The sequence below is a fragment of the Plasmopara halstedii genome (genome assembly GCF_900000015.1).
Source record: "Plasmopara halstedii genome assembly, contig: Scaffold_2935, whole genome shotgun sequence".
NCBI classification, from domain to species: domain Eukaryota; phylum Oomycota; class Peronosporomycetes; order Peronosporales; family Peronosporaceae; genus Plasmopara; species Plasmopara halstedii.
Genome location: NW_020189840.1, coordinates 53,272 through 71,560, shown reverse-complemented (window position 1 = coordinate 71,560; position 18,289 = coordinate 53,272). Strand labels below are relative to the sequence as shown.

The 18,289-nt window shown below is 47.2% G+C and overlaps 1 protein-coding gene across 1 annotated transcript; it reads left to right on the top strand.

Annotated features, from left to right (window-relative positions):
- Positions 1 to 13,307: 13,307 nt before the first annotated feature.
- Positions 13,308 to 14,690, top strand: PHALS_06090 (acyltransferase family; the record flags this gene model as incomplete). Its single annotated transcript, XM_024719317.1, has 1 exon — positions 13,308 to 14,690. The coding sequence occupies one exon, from the start codon at positions 13,308 to 13,310 to the stop codon at positions 14,688 to 14,690; it is 1,383 nt and encodes a 460-aa protein (XP_024584628.1).
- Between the last annotated feature and the right edge of the window lie 3,599 nt (positions 14,691 to 18,289).

Sequence of the window (18,289 nt, the reverse complement as noted above, 5' to 3'; positions counted from 1 at the left end):
TAATTGGGTTCCCCTGTTTGATAAGGAGAACCTAAGATTTAGATATAGGCGGCACTGTCACAAATGAAACAATTAAATACAGTTTCACATTCTGAACGGACGAGTATCATTGCCTTGGACAAGGTTTCAAGGTACTCTTGGAGGTAGCGGTTTCCAATCCACTACAATCGTACTGTTTCTGATGTAGATCGTACTGTCGGTGACCTTAGCTTAGCTTCCTCTAAGCAAAGCCAGCCCCGCACTTGATGGCACTCGTAGTCAATTTACGCCTAAGTGGTTACGACTGATCCTCTTTGAAAATGAAGCATTTCTTGTATTGCCCCAGGGCATGCAGGCCGGGCTTAATAAGCCGATGCCCCTTCTTGGCCCTGGAGGCGTGGAACACCTTAATTCGCAAGGGCCCGAAGCGATAAACGCGCGCCCAGATTCGATTTCGTACGATGAAAATGCTCTGCTAGAGCGTTTAAAGAAGAAGATGTCGACATCGACTGCGTCCATGACGCCATCGTTGACGACGGATTACTTTCCCCTACCCAGGCCGCTCATGGTGAGCGTTGAGACTTCCGAGGTTAAGGATGCGAAAAGTCTCCTGCTCTGGGTAAGAGAGGCCGTGATGGCTATGGCATCCGCTATGCTCCAAAAGGAGCACCAGCGCATGGTGCTAGCTATCTTCAAGCTCGGGGGCCAGCGCGAGAATAGGCACTAACGTGCGTGGCTTCGGTGGAAGCGGCATTTCTATCCTGGAAGGAGCTGAATCGTCAGCTTTTGCGAGCACTACTCACGTATCAAAGCAGTTGCTGTATGCCAAGAGTGCTAAGGTCGGTCGTGGTCCGAGGCAACTTGGGCAAGGACTTTTTGATGCGCTTGGAGTGGTACGTTATCAACTGGATGACAACTGCAGAAATAGCAGCTTCGCTGAATGTTGTTAAAAACATCACGACTCCGATGAAACAGGGAGTGAGGGCACAGAACGACACTGAGTGCTTGTATTACTGGTCTCAATGAGAAGTAAAATCTCTATAGAGAGGAGACGACGATGCCGTATGTTATCTGCAAGAAGCAGGGCGTCGACCGTGACCAAGGTGTGTCTACAGTGGACGATAGCGCACATCTATATTCCCTTGTCAACGGTTTGACGGGAGAGAAAGACGGCGACGTCACCCTCGAGGCCATCCCTGCGGTGGATGCTCTTCTTGAGCTGAACGTTACGTCCTTCGACGAGTTTACCGGTGCCTTGAAGGCAGGCGATTTAGTCGAAGTGGTCATTATACGACCGAGCGAGGAGATAATATAGTCGTCGCTTCTAGATGAATCTATCCTGGAGGATACTAAGAGAGTGCTGAACGCACGAAGTAGATCATCGATCCTGAAAGATCTCTCGGACCGTACAACGCACAAAGTAGATCATCGATCCTGAAGGATCGCTCGGTCCGTACTATCCTTTGGTAAAAGAAGTTAAAGAAGTCGTCTTCAAAGACTCGCCGTCGCTCCTACCTCCGGACCGAAGTGTGCGTCATGAGATTGACCTGATTTCGGAGACAAACTACTGCAGAACACGCCAATGGCCCCTGCCCCTGCCCATGACGTCATTGACGCCTTGTTTCGTGCGAAGCACGACGCAGAAATGATACGTGAGGGCAAGTCTATCCAATAGACACCCACGTATTGTGTTCAGAAGCCGAACGGCAATTGGCGTATCGTTCAGGCTTACAGTAAGCTACAAGCTACCGCCATTCGAACAGAGACGAGGATTCCTAGGAAGGACTTCCGCCAGAACAATATGGTGGGCTGTACGAAGTACAGCGCACTCGACTTTGTCGATGGAAATGACCTATTGCTCATGAAAGTGAGTGATATTTCGCTGACAGCGGTGAGTTTTCCGATTGGGACTATCTGGGAGTGGCTGGTGATGCCCCAAGGGCTGTCAAACGCACCAGCAACATCTAATTGTCTTGCAACACAATTATTTGGACCCCACCGGGCGTATGTACAAACATACTTCGACGACACCTTCGACCACAGTCGTGCGGGGCACGTGGACAGATGAGGAAAACCACATTCTTATTCGAGAGCGGTGCTCGAGTGCATGTGCACGAAAAAGCAGTATGATAATGCAAATATGTGCATCTTCAGCGCAGAAATAATCCCCTTGATAGAGTGCTTCATTAGGAAGCATGCCCATTGAGCGGATCCCGCTAAGGTCATGGCCATTGTGTACTGGTCGGTTCTAAAAATCAAAAAGAATTTGCGTAAGTGACTTGTCCTCGCCAACTACTTGCACAAGTATAGCGCAAGTTATGCGGAAATGACACGTCCATTGTCTAATCTTCTTAAGAAGGATAAGAATGGTGTTGGGACACCGAGCATCGGAAGGCTTTTGATGCTGGCTTTTGATTCATGCACTAATACTGACGTTACCAAACCCCGATCATCCTTTTAGTGTCGGCTGTGACGCTTTGGACTTTGCCATCGGATGTGGACTGCTGCAAGCAGACGCCGGGGACGAGATCGAGATATTGCGTTCTAATCTCACCAGCTTAAGGCTGCGGAGAGGAACTACCCAGTCCACGACAATAAATTTCTTGCGATGAAGTATGCACATGTCAAATGCAGGGTGCCCCTGCTTGGCTCAAAGCTATTTGTGATCTTCACAGTTTATGCACTGCGACACAGTCACCTCGCCTCTCGCAGAGGATCCTCTTCTTCGCAGAATATAACTTCGAGGTGAAGTATAAGCCAGGAAAGCAGAACTTTTTGGCTGATGCGTTGTCACACGAACCGGATTATGAGCTTACTCATGTCACGATGGTGACGTCTTCAGTGACGGATTTGATCCGCGCCGCATACGCGGATGATGATAGTGTGTAGCGTTGCTACAGGCTCTTGAGAGGTAGGGGTGTGGGGACTCGGACAATTAATTGTCAGCACGATTTCGCGCTCATTTACACCGATATTCGTTGAATAATGGGTTGCTGTATTTTAACACTGGTTTGACGGATACGCCACAAATTGTGGTAATTCACGATGAGAATTTGAAATACCGTATTCGCTATAACGCCCACAAAACCTAACTCAGTGGTCAACTCTGTCGTGAGAAGACGTACAACTCTGTGAGCTGCCACTACTGGTGACACAAGCTGTACAAATGAACGAGCACATACGTCCGCACGTGTGAGACGTGTCATAGGGTGAAACACTCTCCGAATGCGGCTGCGCCGCTGGCCAGTTTACTGGTCCTCTCCGGGTGTTGGCAGTTCATGAGTATGGACTTTGGGCTTGGCTTGCCGAAGGATCGGCGAGCTACACGTGTGTGGTGGTCTTTGTGGACCGTTTGAGCAAGATGATTCATCTTTTGGCAGTACCGGACAACATCGACGGTGTGGATACAGCGACGCTATTTTTGGATCGTGACTTTCGACAGCACAGACTCCCGGAGTCAATTGTCTATGATAGAGACCCGCGAAGTTTTGGTCTACAATCTTCAGGGTGCTGGACACCATGTATACTATGTCAACAGCAGACCATCCGCAGACCAATGGTCAAGCTGAGCGCGTGAATCGCGTCGTTGAAGACGTTATTTGCAGCGTCTGCGCTGAGACGCCGAAGCGCTGGAGCGCCATGCTGCTACTCGTTGGTTTGCTCTGAACAATACAGTGCATTCATCTAGCGGCTACACGCTGTTCTACATGAACGGGCTTGTTAATCCTCGCGCCCCGCTGACTCCACTAACCCATGGCTCAGAGGAAAAATACCCGAACGGATAGCTGATGTCAGCGCCCTCACTGCCGGAAAATAAATCAAGGACATCTTGTCTGCCAGACTGAGTGTTCTTCGACACGTTAAGACTCTGACCTCGGAGACCTCGTTTTATTGAATGCAAAAACCCATCCTACAGATGAAATTCCTGCTGTCTTTATGACGAAGCTCCGTCCATAGCTTATTGGACCTTTTTATGATCGTGATCAAGCGAGGTCTTGCGTATACGCTGAACCTTTCGAAAAGAATGCGCACCAACTCAATATTTTTGCGGGTTTATTTAAACCGTATCGGGATCCAGCGCAAGTGAACGCGGGAGCGTTGGCGCCGGGGCGGCACCCAAAGGCGCTCGACCACCCAGAAGTTGAAACAGCAGCTGGTCCTGAGCACGGAGTGCAATAATTTCCGTTTCCGACGGCGCAAGCGCTCCACCACCGCACGAAGTGATGTATTCGTCTGTTCGACGGCTAGAAGCCGCTTCGACAGAGCGCGAATTTTTGTAATGTGGGGCAGTCGGTACACAAAGTGCGCTAGACTCTTGAGGTTTTCCCCACAGCAGTAGACGATTCCGAAGAGATGCTCGGCGTAATGCCGATGACGACGGACTTTGTCCTCAAAAGCTCGAAGATCATCGCGAGTCACCAGACGGCGATCGATTAAGTCGTCATCGTCCGCTGCCAAATCTTCTCAATGAGAAAGGTGGCGTCCACGATCACGTGGAGCGCCTTATGGGTCAACGTCGTCAACAGGGTCGAACCCAATATATTGTGATATGGCGGAGATACCCAAAGTTCAAGAACTCGTAGGAATTTGAGGTACCGCATCGACAAGACTGCCTAGACATCTTTAATGATTATCATCAGAAGGATCATGATGCTTCGCGCTTCTCGGCGGTACCCCGGAGAGCCGGAGTTCCATCTGCTGAGTACAAGCTATGGCTCTAAGCTGCTGTGGTCACAGACTCATCAGTGTGGGAAACCACAGTGCTCGCGGGAGCGTTATGTCTTGTTTCATGTGTCGCAGGGCGACAATACACATGAAGTCGGCGTTGCACCTTTAGCTTGAAAAAGTGAATTGGAGATGGCGCTCAAGGCACAACTTCACTTCTTTGTGGCTTCGCTGTACGAAAGATAGCGAGGAAAGGTTTTGGTGCTGCCGCATTCATCGCTCAAAGAGCTCCTCATCATCTGCAGCGATTTTGCCAGGGGCGAACACCACACGAATTATCCGCATGGCGGGTTCAGGAGCACCTCCTTTTTGATCTTGATGACGAGTGCGGTACCGATCCATTGGGATTTCTTGAGGTACCAAGAAGCGAGCTCGGAGAGCTTTCCGCTGGTCAAGCTCAGTTTGCGAAGTGACCGAGGGCCCTACTACGTAGACCCCTAACGATCGAGTGATCGCGTCTTTCACTTCAGTAGCGGGATCCGCCGAGTGGAAGCCGTATTCCTCACAAGGATCTAGGACCAACGTGGATATGAGGTCATGAGAGCCGCCCTGTGGGCAGCCTCCAGTTGCAGCTCCTGTGCCTCTTCGAGGCGACTGGTAATAATACCACTTCCTCCCGAAGTCGAGAGGTCGAGGAACGGACACGGTGTCCGCAAGGATCGAGCAGGGCCCACGTCGCGCCGTTGGCACACCTCACCCTCCTCGTACTCCCATGCTGAGAAAGAAGTATCTGACTCGTAGTCGGCTTCCTCCGAAATTCCGACGAGGAAATCCGTCGTCCGTGACGGGCGAGGTGTGTGGAGCCCAGTTGCCGAGGTTCTGGATGGCTTTCCGTGAAGCCGCGGAAGTCCTGTCCGGAGATGCACTCCGTACAGAAGAAGATGTGCTCTACATGCGGGAGCCTACAGAACCAATTAGGCTGCGTATTTTTCGTGTCATACAAAGGGCTCCTTGTGCGGAGAACGTTTAAAGGATGCAACGGTGTCTCAGACCCGCCGCAAGCCTCGTATGAAGCGACGGTTAGTTATATATTATGTGTATTCACAAATTGATGGGGGAGAATGTGACGGGGTTACACGTACCCTTGTATGAAAGGGTGGGTCACACTAGATGGTGTGACCGTACAAAGGTGTAGATTACACAAGTCGGTGTAATCACGAAATGGCTACACTGTAACAAGAAGACACTACGTGGCATGACTGCCAGTAGTTATGCATATTACTTTAGCTATTTGATCAAGAAAACCTAAGGTTTTAGATACAGACGGCTTTGCGGCAAATAAAACAAGTATATACAGGTTTGGTTCTGAACGGAAGAGCGTCTTTGCCTTGGTTAAGGTTTTTTAGTACTCTCGGGGGTAGTGAATTGCGATCCGCTACGCTCGTACTGGTTCTGATATAGAGCTTAAGGTCGGTGACTTTCGCATAGCTTTCTCTAAGCAAAGAGCTACGGCAGCTCCGCTACATGACATCTTCGGTTATCACATTACGTCCCGTGAAAATCAAATTGAAAATCTCTCACAGGAATGACGATGAAAATCCTGCGTTCTGGCAGCAAGAAATGGCCATTGCTATCACGATGACGCAAATTCGTGATGCCGTAGTCAAGTGGCCTCTACGATATCACATTTGGATGGCCGTGTGATGGATGGGGCGATGACTTGGAAAGTCAACCGCCCTAGCTACTTTGTCACATAGCAATAATTGTAAAAGGCCATGGAAGCGATGTCCCTTTCAGCAAACGTGGCGCTTCGACAACGGTCAAAGTTTTTGTCATTGTACATTGTCGTACAAAAGCTCCGTGAGCCTCGTGCCAGTATAAGAAGTGAACACTTGCCGGGGGCAGCGATGATCCCCATGGACTCTTATGGTCCTTTAGAGATCAAAGTATTCCACCTGAGTGAGGCGACTCTGGAAAATGCAATTCTGATTGCATTACACGAGGACTATTGTCAGCGTCGAGCTTGTGTTTAATATGTCATCTGGATGGAAGCATGACCGCTGTTACCGGGATTTCGGAATTGATGGATCTTAGCGCGGTGACTGTCCGTAAGCAGCAAGTTTGCTGTAGCGGATGTCAACAATTCGAACACATGCGCCATAATTGTCCACGTGAGAGACTAACATCTCAATACTGTTCTTGTCGTATCTGCCCCGAGTCACGTGGTACCAATACCACGAGGCTTTCGAGAAACGCCGGAATCCAGTAGATGCAGGGTGGTGTACTGTGGCAGTTATAAGCTCCTGTGAGTGTGGTGGTAGAACCGCCAATGAGGGTTTAGCCCTCGAAAGATCGTTGTTCTTTGTTAACGACAGGTCACCTTGTGGTCCCAGCGAGTGTGAAAGGTTACAGTAGTCCGTATATAGTCTTGATTGACTTTGGTGCGTCCCGCAACTACGCGCGAAGAAAAGAGTTAGAGAAATGATTCAGTGCTTTTGGATGCAATAGATAGAAGCAATGAATTTGTCTCAGTGAAGTTGGCCGCTAGTGCGGTGTTAATCGCGAATTATGTTGATCTTCAGCTGAACTTTGAAGACTTAAACTCAAAAAAAGGCTTTCACAGTCCTCGAGATGAACAATTGGTATGACCCGATCTTAGGTATACCGTAGCTTGAGAAGCTCGAGCCATGGATCGATTGGCGATCAAAAACGATTGAGAATAGCTCTTCTGGCGTCGGGAGAGCTTTTGGAAGTAGTAAATCACTTTCAATACGCACCATAAAAAAGCGCTCAAGCGTTTGGCAGTCGTATTCTGCTGGACATGATCCACTTTTTATTGGTTAACGTCATGCATTTGACATTCCCCAGGTCAGGGGAGATATGGAGTCAAATATAGTGACCGCGGGAGGTCCTTCAGGAAGTGTATCGATAGATCAAGTGTTGCCCGGGACTGGCCACTTAAATACAAATGAGTCGTTGGTTGGCTTGGCGATCTGCTCAACGGAAAGAATATATGAGGGAGAGATGCTTGTTGTTGCCCCCTGAAGATGAAAAAATGTTTTCGACATGTGTTCAATGAAAAGTCGATGGAATTGACTGTGACTGGGTATGCCAACGCTCTCACTAATACAGTGGTTGAGCTGGTTCGTGGATCAGCAAGGACAACTGACCTTAAAGGTGATGATCCCGCCCGTTATGTAGTTGAGCACACACATGTGAAAATTGTTGGTCGCGGCGATGGCAATCCCGCTTTGGGTGCGGTTGAGTCCGCGGGTGTGCTCGTCCAGCATAGTACTCACCATATATATGGAATTATAGCATGCAAATATGCTGGTCCATGTATTGTGGATGCAACGACTGGGTGTGAAGTTACAAGAACAAATCTTATTTTAGCACCGTTGTCGACTATGGAAGAGCTGGTGCAGCTCGAGAAAGTCACTTATGATGACTTCATACACGACCTCAAGAGTGATGGCATCGCGGAGGTCGTGTTGCTACAGTCGAAGGTTGGTTCAGCGGAATCACGCTCGTCACGAATTATGGTTGGTTTGGTTCTCGGGGAATCTCGACAGTATGTTGAGTCACGCAAAGGATTGGCTATTTTGAAGGTTTAACTGATCTTTCTGATTTACTTGCCCCGGAGCAAGGATGACGTCCTTAGTGCGAGCTCATCCTTAGTGCGAACCGGTCCTCTGGGCTTTCACCCGAGCGTAGAGTTCGCTGGGTGTTCTTTGATTAGAACAGTCCAAGTGTCTTGCCGAATCTAGACCAAACACCGCCACCCTCACCCAGCAATCTTCAGCTTGACTGTTCTCCAAGAAAAAGTAGGCTCTCGCTCCGCTCGTTCTTCCCGCTCTTTGGAAAAAGTAGCGTAACTACGCAGTACGTCTTCCAGGACTCGAACCACACGCTCTATTTAACCGTCCCTTTCAGGGTCTGTAGCTGTTGACATGGACAATTTGGTGCCCAACAGTTTAAACTGTGAGCGCCAAATCTTTGGCGCAAAACAGCTGTCACGGTCAGACATGATCTCGACAGCAAGACCATGCAGACGGATAACAACGTCTACAAACACCTTAGCTGTTTTTGCGGACGAGATCTTATCCGAAACAGGCGCATGATGAAGAGTTTTGCTGAATCAATCAAACAATACAAGGACGCCATCATGTCTGCCACGCGGAAGTCCAGATATAAAGCCCATACTCACAGACATCTCAGCTGTCAATTGGCACTACCAACGACCGAAGTGGGGCCTGATTGATCCCGATGGTTTCACTCTGGCAGGTTTTACAAGTCGCACACACTTGCGCACCCACTTATATACAGGTGTGGCGAAAAAAATTTAAAAAATGTTCTCTCACGTTCGAGATGGCCTACCGAAGGGCTGTCATGGTACTCATATATGAGACGATGACGCAAACCTTCGTCATTTGAAGCAACACCTCTTGAAGTATCTTCGTGTTCAACCGCAAAGTACAACAGCTCGTTGTGTACTCCAAACGGCGAGCTCGCGATCTTGTGCGAGACGGAAGTCCTTGCAGTGCTTTGTTGGAAAGGTCATTGTAAACCTCAACGGGTTATGGAATATCCCATCGGACTTGTACCCTTCGACGACCTCTTGCGCACTGTAGTCGCTGTTTGCAATCTGATCATCTGAACATCTTCACATTGTCGAAATGAAATTTGCATGTTTTCGCTCCTGGATTTGGATTATAGTCTGAATGACTTGACAACCCACTAGCTAAGATGATCATCTTGTCAAGTTTGTAGAGCACAAATCGCTGTACTTCGCAAAGAATGAAACAAACAAGTTATTATCTGCGATAACGCGGAGTCTTTACTGTTGTACGCAATGGGGCATGATCTGTATAGATTGCAAGACGCTCCTCTGCAGAAAAGTACACACGGAACCTAACCAAAGCATACTTCATTTCTAGGAGCTTATTGCCATAATCTGGGTATTTTCGCTCCGTGGGCCGGAGTTAAAGCGACTGCTATGAAAACCTTGCTCTTGGCCCTCATCATCGTGTTGCATCTACATACAACCGATGGCATAAATCACTTGCATCGCAGACCACATGATAAGGCTTATTGTGGTTTTTAATCGCAAAGACGGGAGCTTCTATCAAGCTTTTTTTTCACCGCCTGGTGAAATTTCAACCATTCCCACTTAACGTATTTCTTAAGAGTCGTTAAGGGCTCAATGACGCTGCATAATCGTGCGTGCATTTGCTCAAATAGTTAGACAAGCCCAGCCATTGTATCACATTGGTTGGCACGGGCCACTCATTGACAGCTGTGACTACAAGAAGGCCATTTTTGCCTACAGAGATCCCGAGGACGGGGATCTCTGGTGCAAAGAAAATGCGCTTATTCATATGAGCTTAGAGTTTATTCTCTCGCATAACTTGAAAGACCTGAAGAAGATGACCAAGATGAACATCGACTTTTCACCCGTTTTCTTACTATGCACGAATATATCGTCAAAGTAACTCGGTGCAAACTCTCTCAATGGACGAAGCAGATCCGTGACCATTCTGATAAAAGTCGCGGGAGTGTTTTTTAAACCTTATGGCATCATTAACCGTTCATATGCTGTGAGAATTCCCACAGCATATGACTGGGATACTGACTGCAATCAATTTTGCGCACTCGTATCTGATAGAAACTATCTTTCGATCGATCGCACTGAAAATAGAACTGCCAATTATTCCATCAAGAGTTATATCCTTGCGTGGAACCGGAGACAGGACAGGTATGGTCGCATCGTTCAATTTATTGAAAGTGTGGACAATGCGCCAGCATCTCGTGGCTTTCTTCACCCAGAAGGTTGGACTATAATGACGAGACTTACTCTCATGCACATAAGAAGCTTTCTGCCGCTGCATTAAGAACTTGCCGGTCGCAATCACTTCTTCTACTGACAACGGCAACTGCCGTATGATACAATGCTCCATATCAGGAAGTATGTTGATCTCATGACAGATGCCTCTGTCAGACGGCAAATCTGCCTGCACCTTGTCTGGAAATATATCAGCAACGTCCATAAACAAGGTTGGTCCTTAGAGCTTCCCAAGTCTGCTCATCAAACCTTCCCTTCAGTACCGTCTCATCAAGAACTCCGCATTACTGATGTCATCGTCGATAGATTTTCCGACGATTGCACATATTCGCAAAATTTTACCTTTCGCCACGTTATGCTTCAGTGTCTTCTTGCTCCTCAATGGCAAGTAAAACAACCCTTTGACTAAACTTAGAGGATTCCCCATCTCTACATGACGGATTTCATCGACGTCAGCTCACTTTTGGCACTAGCATAAAGTAGTGATAGCTTTCGTGCAGGACATGAGGCTTTTTAAAGTATAGCGATGATAGTGCTAGACTCCTCGAGCCGAACGCGAAAGGTAGATAAGTCAATAAGCTGAGGTCTCGGGATCTGACGATAAAGGGTGGTTGTATGTTGCAGACTCCAGAATGCATATCTGTCGAGACAAGAAAGTACGACTGTATGCCGACCTCCTCAAGTATGTGTCTGGCGGAACAAATAAAGATCAGCTGTGAGGTTTGAGGCCATTTAAGAGTGAAAGGGACTGGGTGGTGTAATCTCCCATACCAAAGCCGGTGGATATAAAGGACGTCTGTCAGTCGAGAGTACAGGGGCTAGGCCCTCATGATAAGAAGTATGGCCCATTATTGCCATAATTTCGGTACTGCAGAGTCAGCACTACCGTAAACCGGGTCCTCCATATGGAGCAACAAAGCACCTTGAGTAAGTGGCGAGAGAAATCATTCAGTCGTGAAAGGAGTTACTGACATAGCTCTATAGGGTGTAAATGTCCCCTTACTACATCCGATTAAAACTTCTATATTATTGAGGGAGTCTCTCGCGGGAGAATGTGCCTATAATTGCAGGACGCTGACGTCACCAAATGGTACGATTTGTATCAGAGGAAGATCTTAGCTCGCCGTCCGCGTATCACTTATTGACAACACTCGCAGAGCACTAAGTTGACAAAGTAGGGCATCTATTACTAATGATTATGCAGATCCTTTTCATCATTTGTTGAAAAAATATCACAACGTGGTGATGACATTTTCACCGCGCAATTTACACCTGATAGGGTTCTCAATTTCCGATATTTACGATCGTGTTTCGTATTATCTCGATACTATTGCCCTCTCATGATTTATTTCCAGTTCATGCTTTTGCTTGATGCTTGAGTCCTCGTGTTGCTCCATCTGAAAAAAATGTTGTCCAATAATCTTGCGAATTTTGCTTGTCGCCAAGTGTATCGATATTTTTGACGACCACAAACCTATGAATCCTTGGTTTTTTGGTTTAGTCATTTATTTCTGGTTTTTCCTTGTCACAAAAATATTCGCTCCTGTATGTGAAACGGCGAGCCAAATACATTATCGCTCAGAACTGAGATGTTGTTCGTCAAAACTGATATTTGACCCGGGTTCAAAATCGTGGGCCAATTTTAAGTATGTATGCCGTATATCATGTGCCCAAAACTCAAAGGATGACCACAAAAAAGCATCGTGAATCAATTTTTGGCTATGGAAGTCGATGCATTCTTCTTGATTAGTGGCCTCATCCACTTGTCGCTTGACGCAAATCAATTCGTCAAATTTGTCTAATGTGGATTCACCAACTCCGTCAGTACAAAGTGAACTATCACGAAAACCAACACCTAATCTTCCTTTTGCTTCCAATTTTTAGAACGAAAGAATATTTTTGATTTTTCGCATAACAAATTTCTATGCCAACTTCTCGTGAAACTATTTATATTTTTTTACCTTCGTTGAAAATTGGCCCGTCAAGGTGAAACATTTATGCAAGGTCTGGGCATCAATTGCGCTGTCTTCTTTTGTATCTTCCTCGCGCACAACCACTTTCGCCCAAGCCCCGTACACGATCAATCTTTATTGTAGTAAACAAATTCAGATTGATGTCCATTCGAATACTGCCATGCTCCGTCCGCCTAATTGGCCGGCCTATCTCATAGAATTGCGCACTGAATGTAAAGGTCGGTGCCCGACGTTATACACAACCACTCGCTTTTCTCTTTCTATGCGCACTTTGGCAGGCTTGATTCTGTCAATAATCTGAGGTAGCAAACTTCCATTAGGCTCGCTATTGAAGCTATACGACTCGTGTACTTATCACTTTGCGTCCACATCAAGGCTTGCCTCAGGGCTAAAGGCTCAGCTTTAGGTTGATTTTTTCTTTACGTTTTGGAAATCACCGGCGAAGGCCATCAAGATTTGATTACGGAATGCCTCATTGAAACTTGTTTGACGTGCTGAAGACAAAATATCGGCAACATTGGTTCTCACTTTATAAAGCAATCCTTTTTCGCAGTTAGCGTTCTGTCATTTATACAAAATACTCATCTTTTACAGTGTGCAAATATGGTGATGGCGAGCAGATAGAAATATCAATTTAAAACTTAACGCTTTCTTGTTTGCTCTGCAATTTCGACACATTTCTTGCAATGTGCCAACGTTTTGAAATTCTTGCTGTTCTGCGATCAAGGATATGTTCCAAAATTAGGACACAGACGACTCGCTGCATTGTGTCTCAACAAGCGCACGCGTTCCGAAAAGCCGCACAGGTTAGTTACAAATTTGCAAATTACTTTTTACAAGGAACAGGAATGCTACGCACCCACGCTGAGCGTGAAACGATTAAACACACTCATGACATGGCCATAACTTTGCAGGTTCTTCCCGGAATTCCGCCGCTTTTAGTTCAGAATGAGCAAGATAAGGATAATCAGAAGAAGTGTGGCAAGACGAAGAAGGCAACGAACGCAACCGCTCCACCTACCAAGATCCTTTTTCTTGATGGATTGCGTGGTCTTGCTGCCTTGCTAGTCGTTACGCAACATTCCCAAGAGTACATGCAGGACTTAAACCTAGGCGCCGTTGCGGTGGACTCGTTTTTCGTACTCTCATCATTCCTCCTTACGTGGCTTTTTATGAAAAAAAGTATTTGCTTGCTCAATCAGAAAGCGGGGATACGTAAATGGGCATTCCTATTAGCTGACTATTTCTCCAAGCGATTTTGTCGGGTTTATCCTCTCTTTGCCCTCACATGCGTTGCCTTGAGAATAATGGATGATGAATACAAAAGTCGCTATTATCATATCGAGAAGGCGGCGACTTTTGACTTGTTCAAAACACTTACGTTCGACTTTGAATCCCGGTACTTTGTATTTTGGACGTTACCGCTTGAAATTGCCTATTATTTTTTTATCCCTGTGTTTGCTCTCGCTACGCTGTCTCTGAGAAACTATTGGTGGGTACCATATATTCCTGTATACTGGTGGATCATCACTCAAGGCTGGAGCGAGTACCGCACGAGTCACACAGGGCTCTTACCGCATATTCCTACGTTTCTAGCGGGATCAATGGCTGCAGCTGTCTTCATCAAGCTTGATCCATGGGTAAAAGCCAGTGGTGTCCACCATCAAATTTGGTTCAAATTGTTGCTTCGAACGATTGAGTTTACAATGCTTGCCATTTTTTTAAGCGTGGCCTTTCGTGGTCTTTTCTTTAATTGGATTCACCATAACGTGGCACCACAGACGCCGGGTTTCCCATTCGTCAGTGTGACGTTAACGAATTTAATTGTGTGTGAAATGATCTTGCCATCGCCGGTATCATCAATTTTAGAGTGGAGCTTCCTGCGGTATTGGGGTAAAGTTAGCTTCTCCGTCTATTTGCTGCACAGCTTCGTTCTTTTCAATACAACATTAAACTCGCAAGATAATTATTATTGCCGACTCTTCTCACGATTTGGGTTACTTTGTCTGCTGGCTACGCTATCGTATCAATTTGTCGAATATCCTTCGCAATTGTTGGCCCAAGGTATTACGAAAGCTTTGAACAAACAGGAGGCAAAAGGCTCGGACGACATTACTTTTTTTTGCAGCAAGTGGTGGAATAATTTCAGTGGTTTGGCCCAGCATTTTACATCAATACTGGACTTCAAAGCTTACAGAAAATCCGTTCTTTTAGATGAACACGGCGTGTAAGCTTTAACGACGGCAAACCCAAAGCTAATGATGATGTGATTGTATAACTTACTGGTTGGTATTGATGTCACTATGATACAGCAAGAAAATCAACTAATATATATTGTCTAAGTTGATTGTCATGGTTGCTATCCGAATCGCTTGATCGTTCATGTAAAGTTGCCAGGCTGCGCTCCTACACTGTGAAAAGTTTCGACTCAGCCAATGCTAAGAAAAACTCGATGCTAGCCCGTTTTGATCACTTTTTCACGCAGGCTAACGCATGCCAATATTAATTCACGGCATACGTCGACATCTTAATGAGGTTTAATATGACGTCAAGCGTACGTCTAGCGACATGTTATTTGTCTGAGAAGCCTGACGAACTCCAGGAAGCAGCACGCACGTAAGACTTTGTTAATCGACAAACTAAATTTATCATGAGCCCTGCTGCGACGAAACTGAGTGCCCGTGTGTATCTTTTTTTCAAATGAAGACGATAAATATTAAAGTCGCTACTATCATAAAATTCACCAAGTTTGCCAGAGACGATGGCAAAAATGAATTATTGATCTAATATAAGCGTACAACATATTTAGTGCTTAGCGCCAAATAATGACACATGCATCGTTAACGCTTGTCCACCTGTAGACTTAATCCTTATATCTTAACCGTCATATTAGTTCTGAGTATTGACGGTACGACTTTGCTGTTCACGCGTAACAGCTGTTGCCAACGCAATGTCGCCCGCTCTTGCGTGGGACTCCAACCCTTCGTAGCACTCAGTCGAGTGCAAAGGGGCACGCATGACAGAGAAAACATCTGCGGGTATCGCGGAGCTGCTCGACAGCGTGACTGAGATCCATTACCTTTGACGTGTTTGTAGAGCATTCATACCCAGTAGCACAACCTGCCATTGCGGCATGTAAGTTGTGCTCCGCGTTTAATGCGCTACCTACACTTCTCAAAAAAGTATGGTGGATGCGGAAGGTCTCTATGCGAGCCGCGACCGTTCGAAGACCCTCCATGAGACGATAACCATTACCACCGTTGGAAGACGGTCTTTCGCAATTGCGGTTATTAGAGTCCTAGTCCACTAGTTCTAGCTAGTGAAGATAAGATCAGAGAAGGTAAGAGTGTCTTGACGGGTAGACAAAAGCTTCAAAGACATCCTTTACGCCGGAGAAAGAGATGCAAGCACTCGCGACTTTTGTTACTTGAAGTTTAACTATGCCTATTCTTTTTAGGTACTGTAACGGGGTTACACGTACCCTTGGTTAAAAGGGTGGGTCACACAAGATGGTGTGGATTACACAAGTCGGTGTAATCACACAATGGTGGCTACACCGTAACCAGAAGGCAGGACTGCCAGTAGCAATGTATATTAATTAGTTTTACTATTCAATTAGGAGACATACAGCTTTAGAGATATAGGCGGCCACCTCCCCCAGAAATCGAGAGGTCGAGGGACGGTCACGGTGCCCGCAAGCTCGAGCGGGAATACCTCGCGCCGCTGGCGCGCTTCAACCTCCTCGTCTTTCCATGCTGAGAAAGGAGTATCCGACTCGTAGTCGTCTTCCACCTAAATAATCGACGAAGAGATCAGTTGCTCGGGGCGGTGTTCGGTGTCCTGCCGCAAATAAACAATTGATGCAGTCTCAATTTTGTACGGAAGAGCGTCTTTACCTTGGCTGAGGTATTTAAATATCCTGGAGATAGCAGATTACAATCTGCTACACTCGTACTGGTTCTTGCATAGAACATAAGGTCGGTAACCTTAGCTGAGCTTCCTTTAGTCAAAGAGCTACGGCAGCCGCTGCACCTGGTAGCACTTGTAACCAATCTACGCTTGAGTCGTTATGACTAATCTTCTGTGAGGATGGAACAATACTCTTATTTGCCCCAGGGCAGGGCATGCAGGACTGGCTTAATAAGCTGAGCTGAACGCTGAAGACGTGGAACACTTTATTTCGCAAGGGCCCGAAGCGATAGACGCGCGTCTAGAGACGAGTTCGAGTTATAAAAATGCTCGGCTAGAGCACCTAGAGAAGAAGATGTCGACATCGACTGCGTCCATGACGCCACTGTCGATCAAGGATGACTCCTTCCGACCCAGGATGGAGAGAATCCCCTTCTCTGGATAAGAGAGGCCGAGATGGCTATGGCATCCGCCTTCCTCCAGAATGTTCAATAGCGCGTGGCGCTAGCTATCTCCAAGCTCGGTGGCCGAGAGAGAGAATGGGCAATAACGTGCGGTGCTTTGGTTGAAGCTGCGTTCCCCTCTTGGAAGGAGCAGAAGCGTCAGCTTTTGCGAATGTTCTCGCTGCCTAATCAGGCATATCACGTGCGATCGTGTTTCCTTGCCGCCCGACAGGGCAAGAAGAAGTTGGTGGACTTTGACCAAGAGCTGAGAACTCTCATTGCCAGGATGGCAGCCGATCCTCTCCTTAAGGCGGTTGCAGTGACGGCCTTAATGGAGGGCCTCCGCACTGGCCAGGATGGAAGTCTTCCGTGTGCATCCGTCTTCTTTTGAAAAAACGATGAATGTGGCATTGAATGCCGACTTCAACTTTAAGTCGGCACAATTTTTTTTGGTTGGAATGCACACCCTCAGAGATTGTCGAGCGGGCCTGAGCCAATGAAGCTCAGCTATGCTGTGAAAGAGGAGGAAGAGCTTCCAGCTGCCGATCAGCGTTTGAACACCAACGGTGTAGTGTTTGTGTGAACACCCGTCGCCTTGGGACTGATTGTCCCCTGCGTAAGACGCGTAACGGTTCATCGAACGGACGTTCCGCTTCTTACCAATCTGCTCGTTTGTCGCGGAGGAACGACAACACCCAGTAGGCGCGGGGCGCCCTAGTGGGTAAGTACTGAGTTATGTTGAGCCTCAGAGAGGTAGAGAGCAGCAGGACCCAGTCCCGAAGAGCTCCGTGCTCTTGAACGCGAAACGTGTATGCAAGTCGGGCGTGCTAATTGTAAAAACGACTGTGAAGGGATTTGAAAAGCCATGGAAGATCCTTATCGATTTCAGAGTGTCGGACAATTATGCTCGAAGCTCCACGATCGAAGGAAATCAGCTGTATGCTGAGGCGCTAGAAGCGCGATTAAGTGACACCTTCACTGTTCGCTTAGCGACGGAGATATGTGTGACCGTGCCGAGGGCACCTGTGTATCTCGGTGTCAAGTCCCTTGACTTCGATACTGTGGAGCGATGCTTAGTCTTATACTTGGATGCGAGGTATGACCTTATCCTTGATATGGCATTGTTGGAACACCATAAGCCGTGGATTAATTGGAGGTCGAAGGTCTTGAGCGCTACGAGCACGTCTCCTGGAGGAGCTTTAATGAGTAATGAACTCACCTACGCTTGGAAGCAGAAGCGCTATTGGCACGGGCACTGGACCGAGACGGTGAAGATGCTGGATATCGAAGTATCTGAGTTGTCAAACACCAAAGGTGTATTGAACAAGAGTCCGCGAGCATGGCTCGCGGGATGAACGTGAAATGGCACGTGACCTCATTGAGCGCTGCTCAAGTATTTAAGCAGTTGCTGCATGCCAAGAGTGGCATGGTCGGCCAAGGGTCGGAGCATCGAAGGCGAGGCCCCAGTGGTGCACGTA